The sequence below is a fragment of the Cryptomeria japonica genome, chromosome 7 (assembly GCF_030272615.1).
Source record: "Cryptomeria japonica chromosome 7, Sugi_1.0, whole genome shotgun sequence".
Classification (NCBI taxonomy): domain Eukaryota; kingdom Viridiplantae; phylum Streptophyta; class Pinopsida; order Cupressales; family Cupressaceae; genus Cryptomeria; species Cryptomeria japonica.
Genome location: NC_081411.1, coordinates 507,511,719 through 507,537,780, shown reverse-complemented (window position 1 = coordinate 507,537,780; position 26,062 = coordinate 507,511,719). Strand labels below are relative to the sequence as shown.

Sequence of the window (26,062 nt, the reverse complement as noted above, 5' to 3'; positions counted from 1 at the left end):
ACTTAGTCAAAAAAATGATTTCCTTCACTAGAAATTCGAATAAATCTACTAAAATCATTTTTCATAACTCTGAAAAAAACTCAGAAAATACAGAAATCTGCATCGTAAATTCAACTTCACCTTCGAATAGATTGAAGTAAGGCTGGAAAATTCTTTAGAAAAATCAGAAAGGATTAGCTATTCTTTCTTATACAAGCTGGCTTCACTCAAAAATCTGTGAATCCTTCGTCACGAAGTTCGCTCAACTACAAGCAATATCGAAATTTTCTCCAGATGAACTCCAATCTACAAACACTTTACTATGCTCTCCTCAAGAACTTCGAACTTCTTGGTATGTAAAAATGAAGTTACAAATGAAGTATTTGTAAATAAAGTTGAATTTTCAATTAGAAACACGCAAAATCCGCCAACTCATATTTCTAAATCTAACTCGTATTTTGGGAAGTGTTGTCATCTTCTTTAGTTCGAAAATCCTTCACTTATGCAAGTTTCTAATTTGTTTTCAGTTTATTAATTTGAACTAGGCTAGTAAAATATTATCTTCCAAAAGTTTCTAATTCAGAACTCAGTTCGAAAATCCTCTTGATTTTGCAAAATATCTTCTTTCCAATTTTAACTTTGACTTTCCATTTTGACTTTCCAACCTAATAATCTTTGAAATCTCTTTTTCCAACATTCTAATTCGATTAGGAGTTCGATTTTTGGGAAGATTTGATGACATCACTCAAAATTTATTGACTTTTGGTTGACTTCCAAGAGTAGGGCAGAGTTTTTAGTGTTCATCTTCATGCTTGGGCAGACTTTTGGAGGCTCTCTAGCATGTTTACTTGCCTTCATTCTCATGCTTGGGCGGACTTTCTTGACCCCACCATTTTCTTTGGCATCATACTTGGGCGGACTTCAAACATCTCTCTAGGCGGACTTTAAGAGGGTCTCCTTGAGCTTGGTCATGGTTGAGCGGACTTTTTGAACATCTCCTACACTCAACATGGGCGGAGTTATGGCTACCAAGGCGGACTTTAAAGGCATCATGGAGGGTGGACTTTGGTCTATCACCAAGGGCGGAGTTTTCATTACCTTCTCAAGGCATAGGGCGGAGTTTAGATGCATCTCCTATGGCGGACTTCAAACATCTCTCTAGGCATGGTGGAGTTTAGGAAGGCTTCCCATGAGCGGACTTTAGACATCCCTCTACATGGCAAACTTTTGGGAGATAGCTCAACCAAGGCGGAGTTTAAGACACCTCTCAAGGCATGGCAAAGTCTTGAGTGTTTCTCCATGGGGCGGAGTTTGATGACCTCTCCTTGGGCGGAGTTTAGGAAGTCTCTATCATAGGGCGGAGTTTTATGACCTCTCCTTGGGAGGAGTTTAGGAAGTCTCTGTCATAGGGCGGAGTTTTTGAAGGCATCCTCTTCATTCTTCAAGGCGGACTCTAGAAGGCTTTCAACATGGGTGGACTTTGGAGGTGACCCTACCTAAGGCATAGGGCGGAGTTTTGGGACCATTCTACAAGGCGGACTTTGAGCCTTCCCCATGATAGGGCGGACTTTGATGATCTCTCCTTGGGCGGACTTTTGCTTCCCCTTCACCATAGCGGACTTTGATGCACTTCCAATCATGGCGAACCTTGATCATCTCCCCAACATGGCGGACCTTTGCTTGGGCGGATTTTCTGAACACCTATCATGACACTCAACCTTATCCATTAGCCAGACTTAGAAAAATTTTGAAAAATTTCAAAATTTCACATTTTAACCAAATTTAACCAGTTTAACTTGAAATTTGAAATCCATGCTCAGGTAAATCATCTGAAGCATTATGACCCCTAAAATGTAGGGAACTGGCTTTTTAGGTCAAAACTTGGAAATTTTGGATCCCGATCGAAGCAGGTCAGTGGTATAAGTGCAAACCCTAGATTCCCATTCTGAAAAAGCAAAAAGCAGACATCCCTAAAAAAGAGGAAAACTTTCTAAAGATAGCCATATCGGGGATCGGGCTAAAAATGTCAAAAACGGAACTTCCTAAAAAATAGGAAAAAGCAAAAAAGCAAACTTTCTAAAAATAGAAAGTTGTCCAAATTCGTCCAAATCAATTGCGATCTTCGTCCTTTGGCCTTTCTAAGCACTTTGGCGGTGTTCATACTCTAGAATCACATGGTTTGCAAAAACTAACTTTCAATCCTTAGGACCTGAACTGCTCAAAATTGGGCAAGGCTTGGCAAAACTGAAGCGGAAGGCCACGAGACACTAACAAAAACCCTAGAAAGCAGGAAAGGAGAGGAGCCCCATTTGCAATGGGGCGATGTGTGAAAAAAGGTCACAATAGAGCGCTTGGCATTTGGAAACCAAACATATACTAAAGAGCCAAAGACTTTCAAATGACTGATCCTAGGTTTGCGACCAGTCCAAGCTTCCTCAGGAGTCTTCCCCTTACAGCTTGTGTAGGAGACCGATTAAGATGATTGATTGCGGTGTATACTACTTCTGCCCAAAATTTCTTGGGAACACTCTTGTGTTCCAACATTGACCTAGCCATCTCAGTTATAGTGCGATTGCGATGCTCTACAATGCCAATCTGCTGAGGAGTGTAAGGTGTAGTTAACTAGCGTATGATACCATGAGTATCACAAAAGTTGGAGAAAGTGGTAGAACAAAACTCCCCCCCATTATCTGACCTAAGAGTGACTATGGGACAGCTTGACTATCTCTACTAATGCCTTAAACTTTTGAAATACAGTAAACACCTCTAATTTCTGTTTAAGAAAGTACACCCACATTTTATGACTAAAATCATTAACAAAAAGAAAGAAATACTTGGAACCAGTAACAAAAGGTGTATTCATTGGTCCACATACATCAGCGTGAACCAATTGTAGTACCTTGGAGGCTTGTCATGAGTCACCATCCTTGAATGGTGTCCCGCATTGCTTACGAGCCTGACAAGCACCACAAACTCGTTGATTTTAAGTCTGAATCTCGGGTAAGCCATGAACTAAATTTTCCCAAACAAGTTGAGCAAGATAATGAATGTTTAGGTGGTCATATCCGTTAGAAATTAGGATCTAAAGATACTAATCATTATAAACAAGATTATAAAGTAAATAAAATATGAAACATACATGCAAAATGTACACATTACACAAGATATACATGGGGAAAACCCTTTCGGGTAAAAAACCCCACAAAGCATCATTTAATTAAAACACTTACAAATATAGTCTATAATAAAATAGACATGAACCTAGGGACACTCCTCCAATACTTCCACATGGCCAATAATACCTCATATGCATAGTGATACAACTCACCATAAAGCTCCAAATTCACACACCTCTCAAATGAGAGAGAACCTCCTTAAATATTGGAGGAAGGGTGACTTCACTAGTCACACCTTTTCAATAACCCTCACTCATAAATAATTAATAATCTAATAGTTATTAGATTATAATTATTTCAAATGGGATATGCTTATAAAGCATATAATATATAAGGTTTTATAACCTTATATTGGAACATTATATATAAATGTTATAAGGATGTGATCCCTAATAACATTATGTTCTAACAATATCACTGATGCCAGAGACTGTTGATAGAAAATGATTTAGCTGCAAAGGCATGCTCAAGAGAATCACCCGTATCCGCAAGTCTATATAGAGTCTAGACTATAATCCTCGATGCCAACAACCACAGTAGTGCAAGTCGCACGATCAACAATTGAACACTTGTGTAAACTAAATACCACATCAAGCTAAGGAGAGTGTCGCATAATCTGGCTCACAGAGAGATAGAGAGACGATTTAGTCACGTGCCAGGAACGTAGCATACATTAAGGAAAATGAGATTCCTCCCACCAGACTGAATCTGAGCATTGCCCTTCCCAACAACAGTATGCTCTTCACCTCCTCCAAAAATGACTGAGTCAATGAAAGGTGAGAAGTTTGTGAACCAATCATGCTGATGAGTGAAGTGTCGAGATGCATCGAAGTCTATGTACCAAGTAGAAGATTTCACATGATCTACAGGTCTTTTCGCCACGAAAGCGTAAAATGCAGATTCTTTCTACTTTGAGTGCTCTACAACATTGGCCTTAGGCTAGGACCCTCCCTGCTTCCGCTATTCGGAAACCAAAAGATTCTGACAGTCCTTTATCAAGTGACCGTACTTGTGGTAGTAGTTACACTGAACTTTCTTCTTCTTTGAGCTATCCTGAGATTGACTGGGGCCTTTCTGCTAAGAGGACTGAGATTTGCCTTTACCCTTGTGAAAGGATTTGGCTGCAAAGGCTTGTTTTGTGGAGGATGAAGTGGCACTACTACCAAACTGTTATTTCCAACGATCCTGCAGAAGTTTGGTGCACAATTTTGGAAACTTCAAGTCAACATAAGTTGAAGTAATGTTTAGCATTTTATAGAAATGCTCATAGGATTTAGGTAGACTCTTTAGGGTGATAACTACCATATCCTCTTCCTCCATTTTCCAACCAATTGCTTCCAACTAATCTCAAATGTTCTTAATCTTCATCAAATGCTCGTGTAAGGACATATGCTCATCCATCATGATAGAAAATAGCTAGTTCTTCAGGAAGAACACACGGCTCTTGTCTAATGTCTCATGGAGATCCTTCAAAATAGTCCAGATCTCTGTAGTTGTCTTGTTGCATGGCACTTGAGGCAATTGATCATTAGTAACCGAAAGTTTGATAAGTATGACCGCTTCCTGGTTGCACTCATCAAACTTATCCTAATCTTGTCCAGCTACAATAGGACGAGTCTCTTTACCCAAAACGAAATCATCGAGGCGATGATATTCGAAGATTGTCATCATCTATTGCTTTTATGTGTTGTAACTTCTACCGTTAAATCGCTAACTACCTTCTAACATTATGTTGATCAAAAATGCCATCTTGGACACTTTCTAAGGCACGGAAAACGAGATTCACTGAAGAGGCAAAAAACTTGTTTCTGAAGAGCATAGAACCCGAGGCATGGATCCCAATGCAGAAACTGAGGCAAAGTCAAGTACAGATTTTGAGACCAAAAGAAGTACGATTGGCACAAATCCCAAGGTACGAATTTTGATACCTAGAAAATTCCAACGAAGACCTAGAAAAGTATGGGAAAACCCACAAAGAATCTAGTCTTAAAAAAGATCGCTGAAAAATCAAAGGATTTTCTACAAAACCCTAGCCACAGAAAATTAGAACCCTAGGTCGCAATGAATAAAGACCTAGAAAAAACGGCGCCCAAAAAACGCGAACCCTAAATCACATTAAAAATTTGCGGAATCGTCGCAAGCCACACACGAGCACAGGATAACCTCGCACGAACATGGAACAAGGAAAGAGAATCGCAAGTTAAATCACGTCCAATAGTCATGCGGAAGAAAGATAACATGCACAGAAGAGGAAATTCGCAGCCGTCGAAACAAAAAATACAAACAAACCAAGTTGTGCGAGCAATGAAAAGAAGCGATGTCATTGGGGAGAAATGTGTCACGATTTTTGTCAAAAATCACGCAGAAATTGCACGAAAAATCCGATGCGGAAGAAAGACAATCACCGTCAAAAAGAAGTCATTGTTACAGTAAATCCAAGGCAAAAAACAACCCGACGCAAACAGAAGCAGAAAATGTGAACACAAAAGTCACGATGCAACACACAGAAAACATGAACATAGAAGTCGCAATGCAAACTCAAAAATGTGCCCTAGCCAAATCAAGAATTACAAAGAAAAAACTATCCGCCCAGAAAATTCATTTTTCAGAAATCTTGAAAATTTTCATTCGAAATTTTAGAAAAAACGAATTTAGTTTTCCTACTCTGATACCATGTTCATGGAATGCAATAATTTTATTAAAAGAATAGAAATGTCCATATAGCATTAACAAAGACAATATTTCTATTAAGAAACAATCGTAAACTGAAGAAAATAGAAACTATCTAATATGTACAATAAATTACATTATTGACCATTAACTAGATAGTTATAAAGATATTATTCTAATAAAAAGAAGTGGCAATTGCATACAAGTGTAAAGGTGTAATGTCTCCTTTTGGGAGGACACTAAATCTTGCCCACTAAACTTGCAAAATTATATATTTTCAGTCTGTTGTGGTAATTTGGACAGATACAATTTGATGTTGTTTCCCTCCTTGAAAGTTGAACAATGCCCTCTTGGATGAGTGCTATTACTGAATGGTTTGATCTGTATTTGATTGTTGAAGATTCCTTGCTTTCTTAGGAGAATTGATGTTAATTGTGTTGATTTTCTCCATTGGTTGATAAGTCCCCTTCAATGCTTGGAATGAATTCTCCTTTATACTTTATTGGTGGAAAGGTCACCACCTTTCATTAGAATTGAGTCACCCCTTTTCATTGTTGCCCTTGAGAATAATATATTATTCCTCAAATTGATCTCCCCTTTATTTTTCCTCCTCAAATGAAAACTTCTCCCCTTTATATCCTCCAATGTGAGGGAGAGTCACACCTCTTCATTATGGTCACAACCTTTCATAATTACCACCCTTTGAAAGGGTCACAACACTTCATCATTGCTACCCTTTTGCAAAAGTCACTTCCTTATCTTCTTCCCATTAATGCTTGCTTAATTCCTTTGATCCCTTCTTTCTTCCTTCATCCTTCATCCCTCTTCTCCCCAAACGGATTTCTCTTCTCTCCCTTTTATATCTCATGTTTGAGGGAGTCACAACTTTTCGTTTCATGCCTTTTGACCTTCATTAAACTTAACTAAATTTTCATTATATTAAATTTTATTTTTTATTATTATTACTTATTAATAAATCCTATTTCAACAAGGGGACATTACAAACAGCAAGCAAACTCAATACCAATAAAGTTATTGCTAGACGATTCTTGCAATCTAGTATACTTGTGAAAATAATGAATCTAATGCAAAGCATTCTGCAACTGGAGAATGCTATAACAACTGTGATACAAAACACTTTCCTAGACATGGAGTACAAGCAAGCACAACTACTGTCAAATGGTACAATGTCAGCCGTGGGGGAAAACTTGTAGAAAATAAAAAACCTAAAGTCAAGCAAACTCCATTAGGTGATCAAATGATCAATCCCATGTTCCTGATGTTAATGTTTGTAACTTCAAAAGATATAATTTCTACAATGGTTGTAATTCTTCTTATTGTTGCTCTCTTCACCTTGTTGCATCTCTGCTTTGTTCGTAATCCTGTGACCTTGTTGGAAATGGTACTGCCTCTGCTCTTATTGTATTTTGCACTTATGAATACCGTGTATCTTCTGCGATCCATTTTCTATTTCTTCTGGGAAGATATTACGACTTCATTCATATTGCCCTTCGTCGGTGTGTGAGACTCTTGCATGTCATGGAACAGGTGTCATTTGTCGGTGGAGAGGAGTTTCGAGTTATTTTGTAACTGATGTTGAGTTGTGGCATTTTTGTTTTACCGCTTTCATCCTTCTCGTGCACTTCTTCTTCCGTAATGGGTGCGGTGTATAGCGTTTTTCTTAAAGAAAGACATTTTATTTATATGTTCGATCCTCAATTGAGAAGAGGTTCGAAGAATACGATCTTTGCAGCTTCAGCAAATTGTTCCGACTTTTATATAATCTATGTGTATATGATTGATGAGCGATTGCTATATGTTGAAAAGGATATTTGTTATATGAATGGTAGTAGCCATTCTTCAGAAGTTTTATTTTTATTATTCTATGATTGTTAAAGTGACAACAATCAGTGCTAGTGTGAAAGCATTGTATCAAATTGGTGTTGATAATAAAGTTCGATTTTGTGTGGTTGGGTTTTTCACCCTCAAGTGGAGGGTTTTCCCAAGACAAGCTTTTGTGTTTTGTGTTCTTGTGTAAATTCTTGTTTCAGATTCTTAGTTTTAACTTTCTGGTTCTAAATTTTAACATGGTATCAGAGTGGGTCTAAAAAAAAGATCCAGAACCAGATTGCTTAGTTTTGAAATATTCTTTGCTTGAGCATTAGCTTGTTTATTTTAAGTTTTCAACAATGGTGAATGGACTCAAAGTTGAAGACAGATTGGATGGTGCAGCTAATTATACTTCATGGAAATTCAGAGTTCTTACTGTGCTTGAAGAGAATAATCTTCTCAACTACGTGAAGTTTGTTGTAGATGAACCTTCTGATGATTCTGAGAAAGCACAATGGAGGAAAAATAATTTCATGACAAGAAAGATTCTAATTGATTCCGTTAAGGATCATCCAGTACCTGTTATATCCAAGTTGGATTCAGCCAAAGAGATGTTCGAGTGTCTTCAAATTTTATATGAATTCAACAACACTAGTAGAGCTCTAGCCTTGAGACGTCAACTTCTTCATATCAAAATGGCTAGAGGTGAATCTGTTGTTTCTTTCTTTATGAAGATTACAGAATTGAAGGATCAGCTCAATGCTATTGGAGATTCTATTGAGGATAAAGACCTGGTTATGCTGGCCATGAATGGTCTTCCTCACTCTTGGGAGTCTTTCATTCAAGGTATTAGTGGAAGAAATGAACTACCCAAATTTGATCGATTGAGAGCTGATTGCATTCAAGAGGAATGCAGACTGGAGGCAAGAGGAATTGGGCGAAAATCTCATCATGAAGAAGACCATGTCCTTGCTGCCCATACTTCTAGAAGAAAAGGAAGGAAAGTAAACTTCAAAAGAAACAAAGATAGGAATTCTAATTCAGCTCCTGAATCTAAGAAGAGAAAGGATCTCTCTAGGGTTCAATGCTTCAGATGTGACAAGTTTGGTCACTTTACTAGAGAATGTCCTTCGAGACCCAAGCATCAAGCTACTACCACAAATGTTGAAAATGCTTCTCCTCATAGAGAATCAAGTGAAAATTCAGAGGGTTTCTTATTTATTTCTGCTCTTTCAAGTAATATCCCCTCTGATTGTAATACTTGGTTGATTGACAGTGGAGCTTCTCGCCATATTACTAGATATTGTGAACATCTCTCTAATCTGATTGAAAAAGTCTAAAAGATTCTCATTTGCATGTTATCATTGGTGATGATGCTTGTTATTCTGTGAAAGGAGTTGGAACCACATCTTTTCATTTAGATTCTAGAATTCCTCTTCATCTGAGTGATGTGCTATTTGTTCCTGGAATCAAAAGAAATCTGATTTCTATCTCAGCATTGGAAGATAAAGGATATAAGATTGCATTTGCTGAAGGCAAAGTTCTTGCGTGGAAGAAGAACACTAGCATCAAGTCAACTCGTGAAATTGGTGTTCGTCATGATAGTCTATATAGACTTTCAGCTCGCCCTATTCATGCCTTAGCTCATGATTCCATGACTTCTAATGAGCTGTGGCATAAAATATTTGCTCATCTAAACTTCAGAACTCTTTCCTCCATGGAGAAGATGGTCATTGGTCTTCCTAAGCTTAATAAACATCATGATGGTGTTTGCAAAGGATGTGCTCTAGGTAAGAACATTAAAAGTCCTTTTCACTCTAGTGAAAGTAGAGCAAAAGAAATTCTAGAGCTGATTCATTCTGACTTGTGTGGTCCTATGTTTGTTGCTTCTTGAAGTGGTTTTTGGTACTATGCTACTTTCATTGATGACTTCTCTCGTAAGACATGGATTTATTTTTTGAAATCTAAAGAATCTGATGAAGTGTTGTCTATATTTAAAGAGTTCAAAGCTCTAATAGAGAATTTGTCTGATAAGAGGATCAAAATTTTAAGATCTGACAATGGGAGTGAATATACTTCTGGTTTGTTTCAAAATTTCTATATTGAAGCTGGAATTAAGAGAGAGTTTTGTGTCCCTTATAATCCTCAACAAAATGGAATTGTTGAAAAAAAGAGCAGGTCTATTGTTAAGGCAGCGAAAGCCATGATCCACGATCAAGCCCTTCAAAAATTTCTTTGGGCAAAAGCTTGCAAGACAGCTGTTTATGTTCAAAATCGTAGTCCTCATCGAATTCTAGACAATATGACTCCTAAAGAAGCATTCTCAGGTGTTAAACCAGAAGTTAGTCATATCAGAATTTTTGGGTGTCCAGTTTACATTCATGTACCTAAAGACAAGAGATCTAAGTTAGAGCCTTCAAGCAAAAGGGAATTTTTGTTGGTTACTTTGAATCTTCAAAAGCTTATAGAATCTACATTCCAGGTCAAAAATAGATTGAGATCAGCAGAGATGTTTCATTTGAAGAAGCTGTAGCTTGCAAAAGATCCAAAGGGACTTCTATGGAAATTGATAGTGAAGATCATGATATTTCTCAAAATATGGATATCGCTGCCCCTAATTCCCCTTCTGAGATTCAGAGGGAGATTCCTGATTTAGAAGATCCTATTGATCTTGTTGATCCTATAGATACCTCTGCTGAACCAATTAATATTTCATGTGGCAAGAAGAGACCTCTATGGGCCAGGCATACTATGCAAGAGGCTGAAAAGTATTGTACTTTCAGAGAAAGTAAGAGACCTCATAAGTTTGCAGGATATGTTGCTTTAATTAATCACTTTATTGAATCCGAGCCTTCCAGTTTTGAAGTGGCTTCAAAACAGCAAGTATGGAGAGATGCAATGTTGGAAGAATATCAATCCATCATCAAGAATGATGTTTGGGATGTTGTTCCTAGACCTCAAGATAAATTTGTTGTTTCTTCTAAGTGGTTAATCAAAATTAAACATGCAGCTAATGTAAGTATTGAAAAATATAAAGCTAGATTTGTAGCTAGAGGGTTTTCTCAAAAGGAAGGTATAGATTATGAAGAGACCTTTGCTCCTGTAGCTCGGTGCACTTCAATTAGAACTATTATTGCTATTGCAGCTGTTAAAGGGTGGAAATTACATCAAATGGATGTAAAGACAGCATTTTTGAATGGTGTAATTGAAGAAGTAGTTTTTATTGATGTAAAGACAGCATTCTTGAATGGTGTAATTGAAGAAGTTTTTATTGAGCAGCGAAATGATTTTGTGATTCATGAGAAAGAATCACATGTATGCAGATTGAAAAAAGCCTTGTATGGCCTTAAGCAAGCTCCGCGTGCATGGTATGAAAGAATTGATCATTATTTGTTGAGCTTGAGTTTTCTCAAAAATGATGTAGATCCAAATATTTACTTCAAGGTAATTGATGATAAAGCCTTAATTCTAGTTCTTTACGTTGATGATTTATTTCTTACGAGAGGATGATCTCATTGCTAGATGTAAGAAAGAGTTAGCTTCTGAATTCGAGATGAAAGATCTTGGTTTGATGTATTATTTCCTTGGTTTAGAAGTGTGGCAAAGATCAAATGAAGTCATATTGAGTCAAGCGAAATATGCCATTGACATTTTGAACAGATTTGGTATAATAGATTGCAAGTCTATGGCAACTCCCATGGAAGCAAATCTGAAAAAGTTACATGAGGTTGCAGCTAGTTCAGATTTAGTTGATCCTACTATGTATAGGCAATTGATTGGATCTTTGATGTATTTAGTCAATACAAGGCCTGACATATGTTATGTTGTTAACACTCTCAGTTAGTTTATGTGTGAGCCTAGACAGATTCATTTTATTGCAGCTAAACATATATTGAGATATGTGGGTGGTACGGTGGGATATGGTCTAAAATATACTTCTTGTGAAGGTCTGAAATTGCAAGTTTTTTCTGATTCAGATTGGGCAGGATGTGTTCCTGACAGGAAGAGCACTTCCGGTTGTTGTTTCAGCTTAGGTTCTGCTATGATTTCCTGGTGCAGCAGGAAGCAATCATGTGTGGCCCAAAGTACAGCAGAAGTTGAATATGTTGCAGCTATTGTAGCTTCTCGAAAAGCAGTGTAACTTCGCAAGCTTCTTGCAGGACTATTTGGGGAGCCTTTGGAACCAACTATAATATTCAGTGACAACCAAAGTTGTATAAAGCTCATGTGGAGATCAAGTTTCATTATTTGAGGGATATGGTTCAAAGGAAAGTTGTTGAACTCAAGTGCATTTGCACAGATGAGCAGATAGTTGACATTCTCACCAAGCCACTTCCTAGAGTGAAGTTTTCTTATTTTCGAGATAAGCTTGGTATTGTGGAAAATGATGCTCTTGCTGAGAGAGAGTCTCAGCTTCAGCAATTTTCATTTATTGTTGTAATGCATTTTTCTATGTGATGGAGAAATTTGAGGTGAAAGCCCTTGTAATGCATTTTTCTCTGTGACGGAGAAATTTGCGATGAAAGCCCTTGGTGATCTTTCCACTAATGAGGGTAGCCATAGTGGATGTCATGTTGAGAGACTCCATGACAACATCACGTTAAGAGACTCTGTGATGAGAGCTTGTGTTATTTCACTCATGGGAGTAGCCATGGTGAACATCATGTTGAGTGAATCCATGATGCCTATCACGTTGAGAGAATCCGTGATTAAGTTTTGTTGTTTATGGGTGTAGCCAGTGTGTTTGTCATGTTGAGAGACTCCGTGACTTGAATATCAGTGTATGATATCTTCTTTGTTAAGAGGGAGTGTTAATGTTTGTAACTCCAGAAGATATAATTTCTACAATGGTTGTAATTCTTCTTACTGTTGCTCTTTTCACCTTGTTGCATCTCTGCTCTGTTCGTAATCCTGTGACCTTGCTGGAAATGGTTCTCCCTCTACTCTTATCATATTTTGCACTTATGAATACAGTGTATCTTCTGTGATCCATTTTTTATTTCTTGCGGGAAGATATTATTTCTCGACTTCATTCATATTGCCCTCCGTCGGTGTGTGAGACTCTTGCGTGTCATGGAACAGGTGTCATTTGTCGGTGGAGAGGGTTTTCAAGTTATTTTGTAACTGATGCTGAGTTGTGGCGTTTTTGTTTTACCGCTTTCATCCTTCCCATGCACTTCTTCCGTAATGGGTGCGGTGTATCGAGCTGGAGCAATGTATAGCATTTTTCTTAAAGAAAGACATTTTATTTATATGTCCGATCCTCAGTTGAAAAGAGGTTCGAAGAATACGATCTCTACAGCTTCAGGGAATTGTTCCGACTTTTATATAATCTATGTGTATATGACTGATGAGCGATTGCTATATGTTGAAAAGGATATTTGTTATATGAATGGTAGTAGCCATTCTTCAAAAGTTTTATTTTTATCATTCTGTGATTGTTAAAGTGACAACAATCAGTGCTAGTGTGAAAGCATTGTATCAAATCGGTGTTGATAATAAAGTTCGATTTTGTGTGGCTGGGTCTTTCACCCTCAAGTGGAGGGTTTTCCCAAGATAAGCTTTTGTGTTTTGTGTTCTTGTGTAAATTCTTGTTTCAGATTCTTAGTTTTAACTTTCTGGTTCTAAATTTTAACACCTAACAATGAATTTAGCACAATAGCCGATAGTGATACATATGGATTTATTTAATGGGCAAAATGACAAACACTATTGTTGACCATAGTTTTGAAAGGAAGCTTGAAAGAAGCTTGGGGAGCCCACTATTTAGCCGCTAACCTTCCAGCTGGTGGGAGCAAATCAGTGTGATATAAAGGTATTGCGAGTCCTTATGGCTTAAAACACAACTATTGGCACACAAACCCCTTATATAAAATTGTATACTCATCTCGTTGACAAAAAGGCCTATGATGCATTATTGGATGGAGTCTGATTAATAGCAGCCAAAGTCAACCATAACTGGAAAAAGAATTTATCATCTAATAAAACTGAAGGCTAGAAATACAATATAGATTTGAAGGACCAGGCAATGAGTGAGGAAGAAGCCTCATCAGATTTGGACTTTGATGAAGAACAATTGGTAGCTGAAAATTGAGATTCAACAAAGTCCATTGATAAACGGTCTTGGAGTTATAAACATTGCTTTAAGGATGAAACTTACTTACGGATATTTTCCATTGGCAAATGGAAGATTAGAACGAGTTCTGACCTGGTTGAAACTTTGTTGAGATTGTGAAGATGGAATAAGGTGAGGAATTGAAATGTGATGACTATAAAAGACCCATGATGACAAGCCCTATGGGACCATCATTCTCACGTCTAACTTGCTTTCCAAAGTTCACATAGTATCAAATGGATGCAACAAAGCTACATGAAAAGCCTAGACATCAATTTAGAAGCATCAAGGATATAAAATATAAGGAGCCTCCCTCCATCAAGGTAAATTCGGGACTTGTTGGTGTATGTTTTATCATCTACCAAACATTAGAATAAAATATCCAAGACACTCTATCCTCTCTTGAAAAATCACCGCTTATGCTAATATCATATGGCGATTGCAAGGTTTCTTTTGTCAGGCCTTGACATGCGGATAAGCTCAATGGGCATTGTGATAATCTGATAATACACAAAGGGACTTACGCTTGGCGTGTTCAATTCACAATGGAGATTTATCATTTTTGGGTTTTGGACTGTGGACTTCAAGAAAACTGAAAAGGGGATAAGATTTAGAAATTCTAATCTATTCCTAAGAATTCAGGAGACGGTAAAGACTGGGTGAAACTAATAACAACACTTTGTTTTGCCACACTTAGGACAACTACGCAAAGCATGTGCAATCTTCTAAGGTTGTGCTCAAGATTTTCACACCTATGAATGATACCAACAATTGAACAATATTACTCAAAGTAGAAGTTAAGCATCCACATCAAAAGCTCGGGCTAACTTTACACATTGAATGAAAATCATCCATCCAACAAAAGTATGAGCAAAAATTTTCACCAATCTAAACTATCAAATCCTTCATTCATCTAACATACATGAAATAAAATCTAAACTATGATGAGGGATAAGAACCATGCAAACTCCAAAATAAGGGAAATAATCACCATCAATTCGAACAATGTATTACTTATTATTTTGGCAATCCTAAGCAACAATTGCTTATCTCAACATGTTTTGCAACATGCTCCCATGATTTACAAATGAGGGGTGAGCTCAATTTATACGCTCCCCAATTACAATTCAATGGCCAGGATTGGTTTCCAATTAACGGCTGAGATTAAAACAACCTAACCATAATCAAAGTTTCCCAAAATAGGTCAAATATCCGTCGGATGAGAGACAAGTGGCACAAGATGCTATTTTTTAGGATTGCACCCCCTTCTTCTGCTGAGAGGTAGTGTGTTCAATGAACTTGGACATGTTGACTTGAATTCCCCAATTTGTGCCGAAAACTTTGCCTAAGTATGGAAATTTGTCTGGAATACTCTTCTTGCCACCAATTTATGTTGCGCATGGGAGCTTGTATTTGACTCTTTAGAAATGCAATCTTTCAAGAAATCTAGAATTTCTTTCCATACTTTCGCCAAGTCTAAAGACTTTTCTTTCTTGATGCCTGGAGACTCTTTCCGGTGCCTTGAATTTGGAGAAGAATTTGATTCATGTGCTTGTCTTGTCAAATTTATTTCTTCCTGGCATGGCAGACTTGGATGAAGTCCAACCAACCTTTGTTTATGTTTTAATCTTTCTTCCATGCCTTGGCATGCTTCGTGTCAATTTGTTTGCCCTTGGACTTGGAATGTTCTTGGACAATCATCCTTCAATTTGCCTTAATCTGTTTTATGCCTTGGAAACAGTTTGGACAATCATCTCCTTGTGTTTGGTGGATTTGGAAAAGTTTGGACAGTCATGAGCCTTATTGTCTTTGGCAGATTTGGAAATATGATCAAACAATTTGTTTTCCAATTTTCCTTGATCTTTATTTATGTCGATCTTGAAAGAATACATGCCATCCTTATGCTTGCTTAGCAAATTTCCTCTTGGCAAGGCGGAATTTACACATCCTTGGACAAGTTTCAGTTTGTGTCTTATTTTATTGGACAAACCTTGGCTAATCTTTTCCTTCCAAGGCAAACTTGGATTGCCCTATCTTCATGGATCAGATTTGGAGGTTTGATCACTAGGCTTTATTTATTCTTTCCATGTCATGTGCTTGGAAGATCATTCTCCAAGCCTTCTCTTTTTATTATCCAACCTGATTGCTTGGAAGTTTAGACAATTTGTTTTGCTTTATTCCTCAGCGAATTTGGATAACATTCTTCCTTAATCCTGGTAGGGCGGACTTTCTTGAATCTTGGACATGAATGATTTGTTATTGGAAGATCATTAGTCATTCCTTCTCAGGCAGACTTAGAAGACAAGAGATGTTCTTCTTTGTAGGCGAATTGGAATATGCTAAGACATATTACTTTGTCTTTGTGCTCATCAAACTTCCAATCTGCTATCTTTTAATTCGATGTCTATGATGCACTTGGATGAGTCTTGAACATGTCGAACTTATTGAGTGCTTCCTTCAACTTTTTAGAATGCTTTGTTTCCTATCTCCATGCGAATTTTGTTGTCTCTGTCTGAAGTCTAATAATCTAATCAAGTTCTATAATGTTTAGAAGCTGCTTACTTTGCTCATCCTTGGCAAATTCTGGACATAGGCTTATGCTCCAACTTTGGCGAACTTGGATGTTGTCTTCACATGTTCATTGCCAACTTGGAAGGTGGATTTGGATGAGAATTTGAACATGTCTAGGCAGAATTGGCAAAAGACTTTCCCATGTGCTCATGCTTTGTTGCCTTGGACGAACTTTGGACAATCACCTTCCAACTTTCTTGACCTCGTCCATGCCTTAGTTTATTTTCAACTTAATTTTGCTTGCTTGACCTCATGTAGGAGTTTGACTAACTCTTTCCAAGAGTTAATTAACCAACGGTAGGAGTTTACCATGTGTCTAACAATTTTACTTGCCTAGGCGAACTTTGATCATGCTTGGAAGGAATTCATCTTCTCCTTGTCACGCCAACTTGGAAGACTCCATGCCAAGGTGGCCTTGGAAGATTGTCGGACATGTTCAAGGTGGACTTGGATAGTTCTTAGACATGGCAAACATGACAAAGGCTTTGTCAATTTGTGTTTGCTCTTTGTCGTGATCTTCTTCATATTTTCCTTAGCTGGGTGAAGTTTGAAAACCTCTTGCCAACCTTAATTTGTCTTCATCATGGCGGATTTGGAAGAAGTTTGATCGACATATTCTGATCAATTTCCATCATGCTTTTCTTTATGGCTAGCGAACTTCATTAGTACTTTGCTGGCTTAACCTGCAAAAACACATGAAAATTTAATATTACTTTCAGATTTTAATTATGATTTTTAATCCTCTTTTCTGAAAATTTCACTTGCAGCCTATTAAAAGGTTAAATTTCTGCGAAAAAGCAAATTGAAAGTGAAGGAATTGATCAATAAATTGATAGAATAAGACAGAAAGGTAAGAAAATTCAGTGAAATTCAGATTTTAGGTCTTCTTTATGACTGAAATTTACCTTCAACTCTGAAATTATGTCTTAAAATCGAAAAAAGCACTTAATTTCTTGATTTCTAACACTTAGAAGAATTCACTTCCAGAAAATCTCTCCAAAATTCACAAATTTTGAGAGAAAACTTCTTCTCAATTGCTCTCCAAATTCTCAACCTGAATAATGAATTGTGAAAATGAGTTGGTTGAAAATATATAGAGTCTAGGATTTTTAAATTTAGAAGTTTTATTTTTGTTTTTTAATTATTTTTTTTTGTGTGTGTTTTTTTCTACATTACCCGAGGATGTGTCCCCGCCCTGAAAACCCTCGTCCCAGTCCCAGGGACATTTCAGGGACTTGGGAACAACTAGGGGACGTTTCCCCCCGTCCCCAAATTGTCATGCATTTTGAGGGGAAGCCCCCGAAACGGGGGGATGCCTGCCCTAGCTCTGGGGGACGTTTGTATGTCCAAGGGACGGCTCGGACGTTCCCAATCCATCCCGGGGACAGTCAGATGTCCCCCATATAGTCCCCTTAAAAATTTTAAAAATAAAAAAAGAATTTTCAATTTTTTTAAAAAAATATCTAATACAGGCCCCTTATTAATTCAAATTGTTATTAAAAATAAAAAAAATTAAAAGATAACATTAATTAAATTTTAAATTTATAAAAATTTATTAATTTAATTCATAATTTTATATCAAACGTTTAAAATTAATTCATATAATAAATATAAAATATTAAATTGACAAATTGTTAAAAATTTAAAATTAATAAATAATAATTTATAAATTATAAAATTAATAACTATAAATAAGAAATCAAAATTGAAAATAATAAAATATTAATAATTTAATGCACAAGTTCTATAAGTTATAAAATAAAAACTATATGGCAGCAGTGTAGCCTTTGGGCATTTTGACATTTTGTATGTTATTTCTTTAATATCTATTATGATATGCATATTGACAATGTGAATGAATTGAAATTCTGATTTATGAATGCATAATTGGCATTGCATATTGTCTATTGAGTATTAACAATGTTGTATGTTCAGAATTTACATTCTAAAATGTTTTTTACTTTTCATGGTATCATACACATGCTATATCCATGTTTTCATATGAATATAATGTATATATGCATGCTTTATCCATGTTTTCATATGAACATTTAGAATTTTAATATATATTTTATATAGCCGTCCCCTTTGCCGTCCCCCGCTGTCCCCAAATTTGGCAAAAAAAATTGTCGTCCCAGAAACACATCCTGCCGTCCCCGTCCCAAAAACTCGAGGTAACGTAGGTTTTTTTTTGTTTTAATTTTTCCAAAATGGAAAGTTTTATTTTATCTCTCAAATTCATCTTTATCAAGGAATCTTCTAAAACTTTCTTTTAATTTCCAAAATTCTTGAAGTTTTTTTTTGAAATAATTCTAATTGTTGAAAAATAATCCTTGAAAATAATCTTAATTTTGAAAAATAATTTTAATTTTTTTATGTGACAAATTTATTTTTCAACTTGCTTTACACTTCCATGCCTCAGTTTATTTATTATTTTTTTTTTTTTTCTTCCAACATGGTCTAATATCAAGTAGGAGTTTAACTAACTCTTGCCAAGAGTTAATTAAACATTGGTAGGAGTTTACCATCTGTCAAACAATTTTACTTGATCATAAGGTGAGCCAGACTGAGTCTTGGACAACTTTATTAAGCTCTGGCGGACATTGATCCTACCTAAACATCTTCCATACTTGACATCCTTAGGCGAATTTCACTAATCATCTGCCATTCCATTTGTTTGACTTTGAGCCTTGACAAGCTTGTCTAAGCATCTGCCGTTTTTACTTCTCCAACTTAGGCGAAATTTCAATGTGCCATACCCAAACTCTTCTTCTATACTTGATCAACAGTGTCCATGCCATGTTGATACCATGCTGATTCATCTGGAACAAAACCCTAATTAGGGTTTCCACTCTGCTTTTTGCACTTGGAGACCTCATTTTCAAAATCTATGAACATGGGCACTAATAATATGGCTAATCTTCTGGAACAAAACCCTAATTAGGGTTTGCATTTTTCTTTTTACCCTTAAAGACATAATTTTCAAAATCTGAGAACATGGGTAGTAATAATTTGGCATGAAGATCAAAACCCTAATCTCGGAAAAAAGCAAAAATTTAAAACCCTTGCTTTTTATACTTAGAAGCAAAAAAATTCGAATCTAAAGACATGGGCAAGACTGATATGACCTAAAGAACAAAACCCTAATCTCAGAAAAAAGCAAAAATTTCGAAGTCCTGCTTTTTATACCTAGAGACAAGATTTTCAAATTTCGACAACATGGGCAGTAATGAAATAACCCAAGGAACAAAACCCATATGCCACTTTCAAAAAAGCAAAAAAAGCAAAAAAAAACAAAAAATTCTAAAAATAGAAAGTTGTCAAAAATGAACCCAAAGCAATTGCGATCCTCATCCTTCAGACCTTCCAAGCACTTTGACAGCATTCATACATGATTCTAAGCATGATTTCGCAACTTGACTTGGGATGTATTCTCAAAAACTCTAACCCCTCATTGTAAAAAGATCGGTGATTAGCAGTTGCGACGCCAAAGCAAAACCCTAAAAAGCAAAAACAAGGGGTCCCCATTTGCAATGGAGCGATGTGTGAAAAAGGTCACAACAGGACCAAAAGAAGATCCACCCTAATCATGATTGGGAATGACTAGGATCCATGTAGAAAGTTGCAGCATCCCAAATATTTATGTATTACAATTTCTAGATGTACAAGGATTTAAAGGGTGTACCACCTAAGATGTGTACATAGAATCCCTTTAGTACCAAAAGCACAATCATTGTGAAGGAAAGCATACAAAATGAACTATATTTATGCTGTGAAAGTCCAAGAAGGGATTGATAAGTTACTCTGTGTAGGTGTAATCTTTAAAAATAGAAAAGAGCAAATGGCTGTCCCTAATATTAATCAGCTTGAAGAAAAAATCAGAGAAAATATGAACAGCATTAATTTTACAAGCCTGAAAGCAATCATTATCAAGGATCCATTCCCATTCCATTTATAGATTCTATACTAAAGAAGTGGTTGGCCATGAGATTTATCCATTTATGGATGGCTTTTCTGGATACAAGCAGATTAGCATTGTCAGTTCAACATTGGAAGAACTTTCTTTTAAATCCCAAAACCACATTTGCATTTAAGATGCTAAAGTCTTAACCCCGGAGAACCAATAATATAAAACCAGTTTAAGATAGACAATTGAAATTACCAAACTTTCCCAAATTTTGGATATACATAAAGGGCTGTGGTTAAGCCATTTATGTAGACCTTTTATCCATTCTATAAAAATGACCTAATAATCAGGGAAATGGCAATCACTTAGGTGAATTAACAGTTAAAATTATTTAATTGGGATGATGACTACTTCATTTAACTACTTTTATATTTTGATCTCCACAAGTAATATCTATTTAAAGAGATATTTTCTGCAATCGTAACTCATCCTTTTTGACCATGATAATGTGGTGCAGGGGCATCTAGTTAAGTTGTGCAATTTTGGTTTAAGGATAAGATTTTTGTGTTGTCGAGTCTAAATATGATGTAATAAGGTCATTTAAGACCATGTCATGTGTGTTTGAGTCAATATTAGGTCATTAGGTGGATTGGTGAGTCAAGTTGCAAAGTATTGTCACTTTTGCAAAATATTGTAAAAATTGCCACAAAGTGCAAATTTGTGGAATTTGAAGAGTCACATTGAAAGTTGGATGGTTGGAATGCAAAAAGGCAGTTAGAAACTGATGGAAAATGTTGGTATAACTTTGCATGGCCAACCCAAGTAGAGGGTTGGGCGTTTTGTAAGAAAGAAGAAATAAAATCTCTGTTTCCCTGCAAATCTAGGTATAACAGTCCTGTTTCTTTGCTTGTCACATTTTTGTATAAATAGATAATGCTGGGGCAGTGATTGAGGATGAAATTAAATTGAGTTAGCTTTCATTTGCTTCTGGTAGCACTCAATTTCGTTAACATTTGAGCGAGTTATTGCATTTTTGCTTCAGGCATGTTCAAACCCTCCATAGGGAAAACAGTGCTAAAGAAAAATGTGTAAATCACCATTCCACCGGTGAAAACCCTTGTAAACTGGTGGAATGGTCTGTGTTAGCATGTACTTTAAGATTCTTAGAGTTGCAGGAGCAGGGAGTGGAGATTTGGGTAATTTGGTTGATGCCCTAGTTGATTAAACTCATCTTTTTAGGCAAATATGATGCTTAGGTGTTAGAGTTTAATAAAAAGCTCTTGAGAATTGGTTGGTAGGGATTGTAAATGTTTGGGCAGACCCAATTTGACATGTTTGGTGACTTGGTTTAAAGATTGGAAGCCTGGAGATTAAAAACCTTGGTGTGAAAGCAAGTCTAATTAGGCCTATTTGGAACTAGGACAGACCAATTTTGAAACATTCTTTCCAAAGGAACCCTATTCCATATTGACATATGTTATGTCAAGCCTAAATGGGTATCCAAAAGTGGTCTTATATCTTCTAAATCAGTTCTGGTTTGAAAGTTATGGTCAAAATACACGAATTGTTGCTCTAATTAGGCCTAATCCACTACGTAGTAGTCAAGATTTGAGCCGTCTCTTCTAAAATAACCATATCTCAATTTTGATATGTTGTTAAACTCCCAAAAGGGTACTCAAAACTGGTCTTAGGTTGTTGGGATGGATCTTGGTTGGGAAATTGTGCCCTATTGTACCTTCGGGAGGGCTACTAGGAGAAATGAGAGTTTGAGTGTGGAACCACCAAAGTTAGGGACTTGAAATTTGCAAGGGCAATTGAAATGGATTTCTGAACCCTGCTCTGCGTCATAATGGCTCTGATAGTTATATGAAGCGCTGATTCAAAATCTTCTATGCAATTTTATCTAAATGCTTGTATGAATCAATATATAAGGTTTTTCCTTTTCTAGTATAATATGCTTAAAATATGATGCAGTTGTATTGCCAATACAACACGTAAGCACTTACAGAGTTCGCGTCCACCCAAAGCTGAGAAACAAATCCCATGGTAAGTGCAGATGTCTTGCTGATTACTTGTTTGGCAATTACGCTTGATCTCTTCACTGCCTGCTTCCTAAAGGCTAACTCCCTATCAGAATTTATTATGAGACTCTCGTCAGAAAGCTCAGCTTCACCTTCAGATAACTTACTTTCGATAGAAACCCCATCATCTGCTAAAGAATCCCTTGCAATCATATCAGCAATACTGGACTGCCTAGCTAGATCAAGATAGTCACCTTTAGAGCTTTGCTTATCATGTGTGCCACTTTTCACATAACTAGCTCTCTCTTGGGAACCATCCTCGCCCAAAGGCATCTCATTTTGGCTATTCCCACTCCCGCCTCTGGGGAATTGAATTCCAGATTTCCTGTCCGAATAGCCCTCTCGCTTTTGTTGCCTCTCAAAGGAAGTAATTAACTCAGCCTCTTTTCGACTGTCCTCCGATTTAATTTTAGAAACCTGCCCGGAATTCTCATCCATCCTTGTACTCTCATCTAATTTACTTACTTTTGTTTGAGTATCTTTTCCATTCCAACCTCCCTGTGGTGAATTGTTATAGTTAACATTTCCCTGTAAAAATGCATCTACTACTGACCGTTGTGCATGGATTTTTCCTGCTCTATAATCCTTTGATACCTCTTGATTCTCCATCATTTTACAACCGCGTGTTACATTTATGTGTTTTCTCTGTTCCAAATTATTTAAAGGGTCGGATTGCTGAAGCCTGCAAGCTCGATAAGCGTTCCCCATGCCCCCTGCAACCCCACACAGCTGAGGAAAGGAGGAGAGCTTCCAAATCATTCCCATTCCACCTCGATTGGAACTGGCCTACACAGCTCAGCACATGTTTTCCGCGCCCTTTACATACCCCGCTTAGGTACCAATAGTGTGCGGATAATTTGTGCCATTATTAGCTTAAACATAATATGTATCTGGAATGGATGCAAGTGCTTACCGCCGTCCTCCATCATAAATTCTAGTTCGAAGGTAGCATGCTTGGAAGTCATAACTTATCATTTTAATAAGTTTAGTTGGGAGAGCTGCAGAAAAAAGAGAATTTTGAAAAGTTAGGAAGTTTTATATGTTTCTTAAATAAATGCATGAGATTGGAAAGTTATTCAGATATTTTTGTTGACTTTTAGTTTTTCTGCCGGTATTCTATTGTTCTGAATTATGGGCTACTAGCAAGATTCAAAGTGGAAATAAAATTGAAAAAATTTAAAAGTACTTAGTCATATGTAAGTTTAAAATAAAAAGTTTAGTTTCTTATGAGATTAATGCTGATTGGATCAGGGACAACTCTTCTTTTGGCAATTGCTATGGTGCATCTCATAAGGTATTTAAAAATAATTGAACAATTGAAAGTTGGTAGATGACTTGAGGTTTCTTTTTATGATAACAAAAATGAAAGAAGAAGACTAGGATGAAGCAAAACAACAAATGGATGAGTAAATGGAAAACTTGAATGCATGCTCTATGAATAGCAAAGAAAGAAAGATTTTTATTATGGTTAAGTTTCGCAAATAAATATGGAGTAAAGTACTAGGGAGAGAAGTAATATTATTTTCAAGAGTTCAATCCCACATGCAACTATCATTAAAAAGTGTGTGTAGTTGCTAGTATTGCATAGAGAGCTAAGATTTTGATTGCTCAATTAAGAACTAACTCTCATCAACTCCAATGTGAAATAAGATAGTGGAAAAGACCTAAAGAAGCATGAGAAGAAAGGATGTATATTTTTTTGCTATTTGGGACAATGGAGTCATAAGAATGCTTTATTATGAAGTGTGATGCCTTCAAAGACATTAGGGACAAAAATGGCAACATTAATTGTCTCATATGCCATTTTTATCCTTGTGGATGTTAAATGTTATTCTTCTTCTTCTTCGGCATTCCTCTTTTTAGCATGAAACTCTCTAATATTAAGCCTAGTTCAATTACACATCATGAAATTAAACTTTTATCTTTTTAATTTTTTGCTATTTGGGACAATGGAGTCATAAGAATGCTTTATTATGAAGTGTGATGTCTTCAAAGACATTAAGGACAAAATGGCAACATTGATTGTCTCATATGCCATTTTTAGCCTTGTGGATGTTAAATGTTATTCTTCTTCTTCTTTGGCATTCCTCTTTTTAGCATGAAACTATATAATATTAAGCCTAGTTCAATTACACATCATGAAATTAAACTTTTATCTTTTTAAATTTAAATTTTAAAATTGGATTTAGGTGGCCCACTTTCAACTAGTCATTGTGCATCATTTATCATGCTAAAAGTATTTAAATTGTGTGTTAAGTATTAAAAAGGAGTGTCCCTACATCATTTCACCATCACATTTTATCTGGCATCTATTGAAATTTTCACTAATTTATCAATGTTTCATTATCTCAATTATCACTATTAATGCACAAAAGGATTTGTATCTAGATTTTACAACTTTCCAAATCATTCATGTTACTATACCTTTATCCTACTACTCCTAAAACTCTAATTATACAATACAACATTGCATTATTTAAAATGCTCATTACAAATTTGACATCAAATTATAGGTATTTGCACTATTTGTGATGATATTTCTATCTCCATTCTTCTAGATCTTAATGTACATGTTTATTTTATTATTTATTTTTGTTTCCAAATCCATTTATGTGTGCATTTTCAGCCTTAACTTTGTAATTTAAGATATTTTATTTATTATTGCATGTTTAATTTATTAGCAATATATTTGTATGTAATCTAAAATTTATTTATTTTTCTTTACAATTTTGATAAATTCAATATATGAATTCATATAATATAACTGTAAGGAGCATTCCATATTAATAGGAAATCATTAATGCATCAAATCATACTTTTACCAATTGTACCTTTCTTAAATGTGATATTTGCAAAAATGTTTTTTTATGGTTCTATTAGAGGTAACTTGAGGCATTAAAGTATAGGACTAGTATTCTAATCCCCTAATGAACTCCTCATCAAAATTCTTTTTTTATGGGAAATAAGACTAATAATGAAGTGGAAGTTTTTGCAATCATTGAAAACTTAAAGATTTGTGGTTCAATAGTGTAGAAGTTGATGATCAACCACAAGAACCAAGAATCATCTACAAGAAATATACCTATCACACAAAAGAGATCAAGCAAAGATTGTATGCTCTATATCACCCAGAGAATTTTGTACAATGTACAAAATAATTGAAGATTTCATATTGAAGGTGCATAATATTGGGGGTACAATTACAATGAATGAATGACTTGCTTTATAGAGAGCAAAAGATACCCTAATCTTAAAATCAGATGAACTAAAGCAATGCAAAGTAGGAGCTAAATTAAGCTCAACTACAAGCTAAAAAAGCTAACTAGAAGTGCCTCTAAGTGAACTCAAAATAAAAAAGCATAACACCTAGATCTAAATAAAGTGCCAAAGTTTAGCTTAAGTGAAAAAGCAATTAAAGGACCTAAATAATTAGATAATTGTCCCAAAATTACTCCAACAAATAGGTTTAAAATGTTTTGAAATTGAAGGAGACTCCCTTGTGATGATAAATGGTTTGTGCAATAACCTTTCAAGGATTGGAGATTGAATACTATTGGTGAAGAAGATCATATTTTGTGTTGTCATTTTGATAAGATAATATTTTGTCATCATTTTAGGGGAAAAGTAGCTTAGGTGGTTCATTATATTGCAAATGTAGGGGTGGACCAAATCCCTTTCTCTACAAAAATTAGTGACTAGAAAGAAACTATATTAGATTCACACTAATCTAAAA

General features: G+C 35.9%; 1 protein-coding gene across 4 annotated transcripts in view; it reads right to left on the bottom strand.

The window, feature by feature from the left end:
• The window catches only part of LOC131060156 (uncharacterized), a 223,472-nt gene extending 200,136 nt beyond the window's left edge, over positions 1-23,336 (bottom strand). For 2 of the 4 annotated variants that reach the window (XM_059209337.1, XM_057993274.2), the window contains exon 1: positions 22,255-23,336. In XM_059209337.1, coding sequence (XP_059065320.1) covers positions 22,255-23,094 — 840 coding nt within the window. In that variant the 5' untranslated portion in view covers positions 23,095-23,336. The remainder of the gene's footprint in view (positions 1-22,254) is intronic. The other 2 variants (XM_057993276.2, XM_057993277.2) reach the window with 1 other exon arrangement.
• Positions 23,337-26,062: the final 2,726 nt, after the last annotated feature.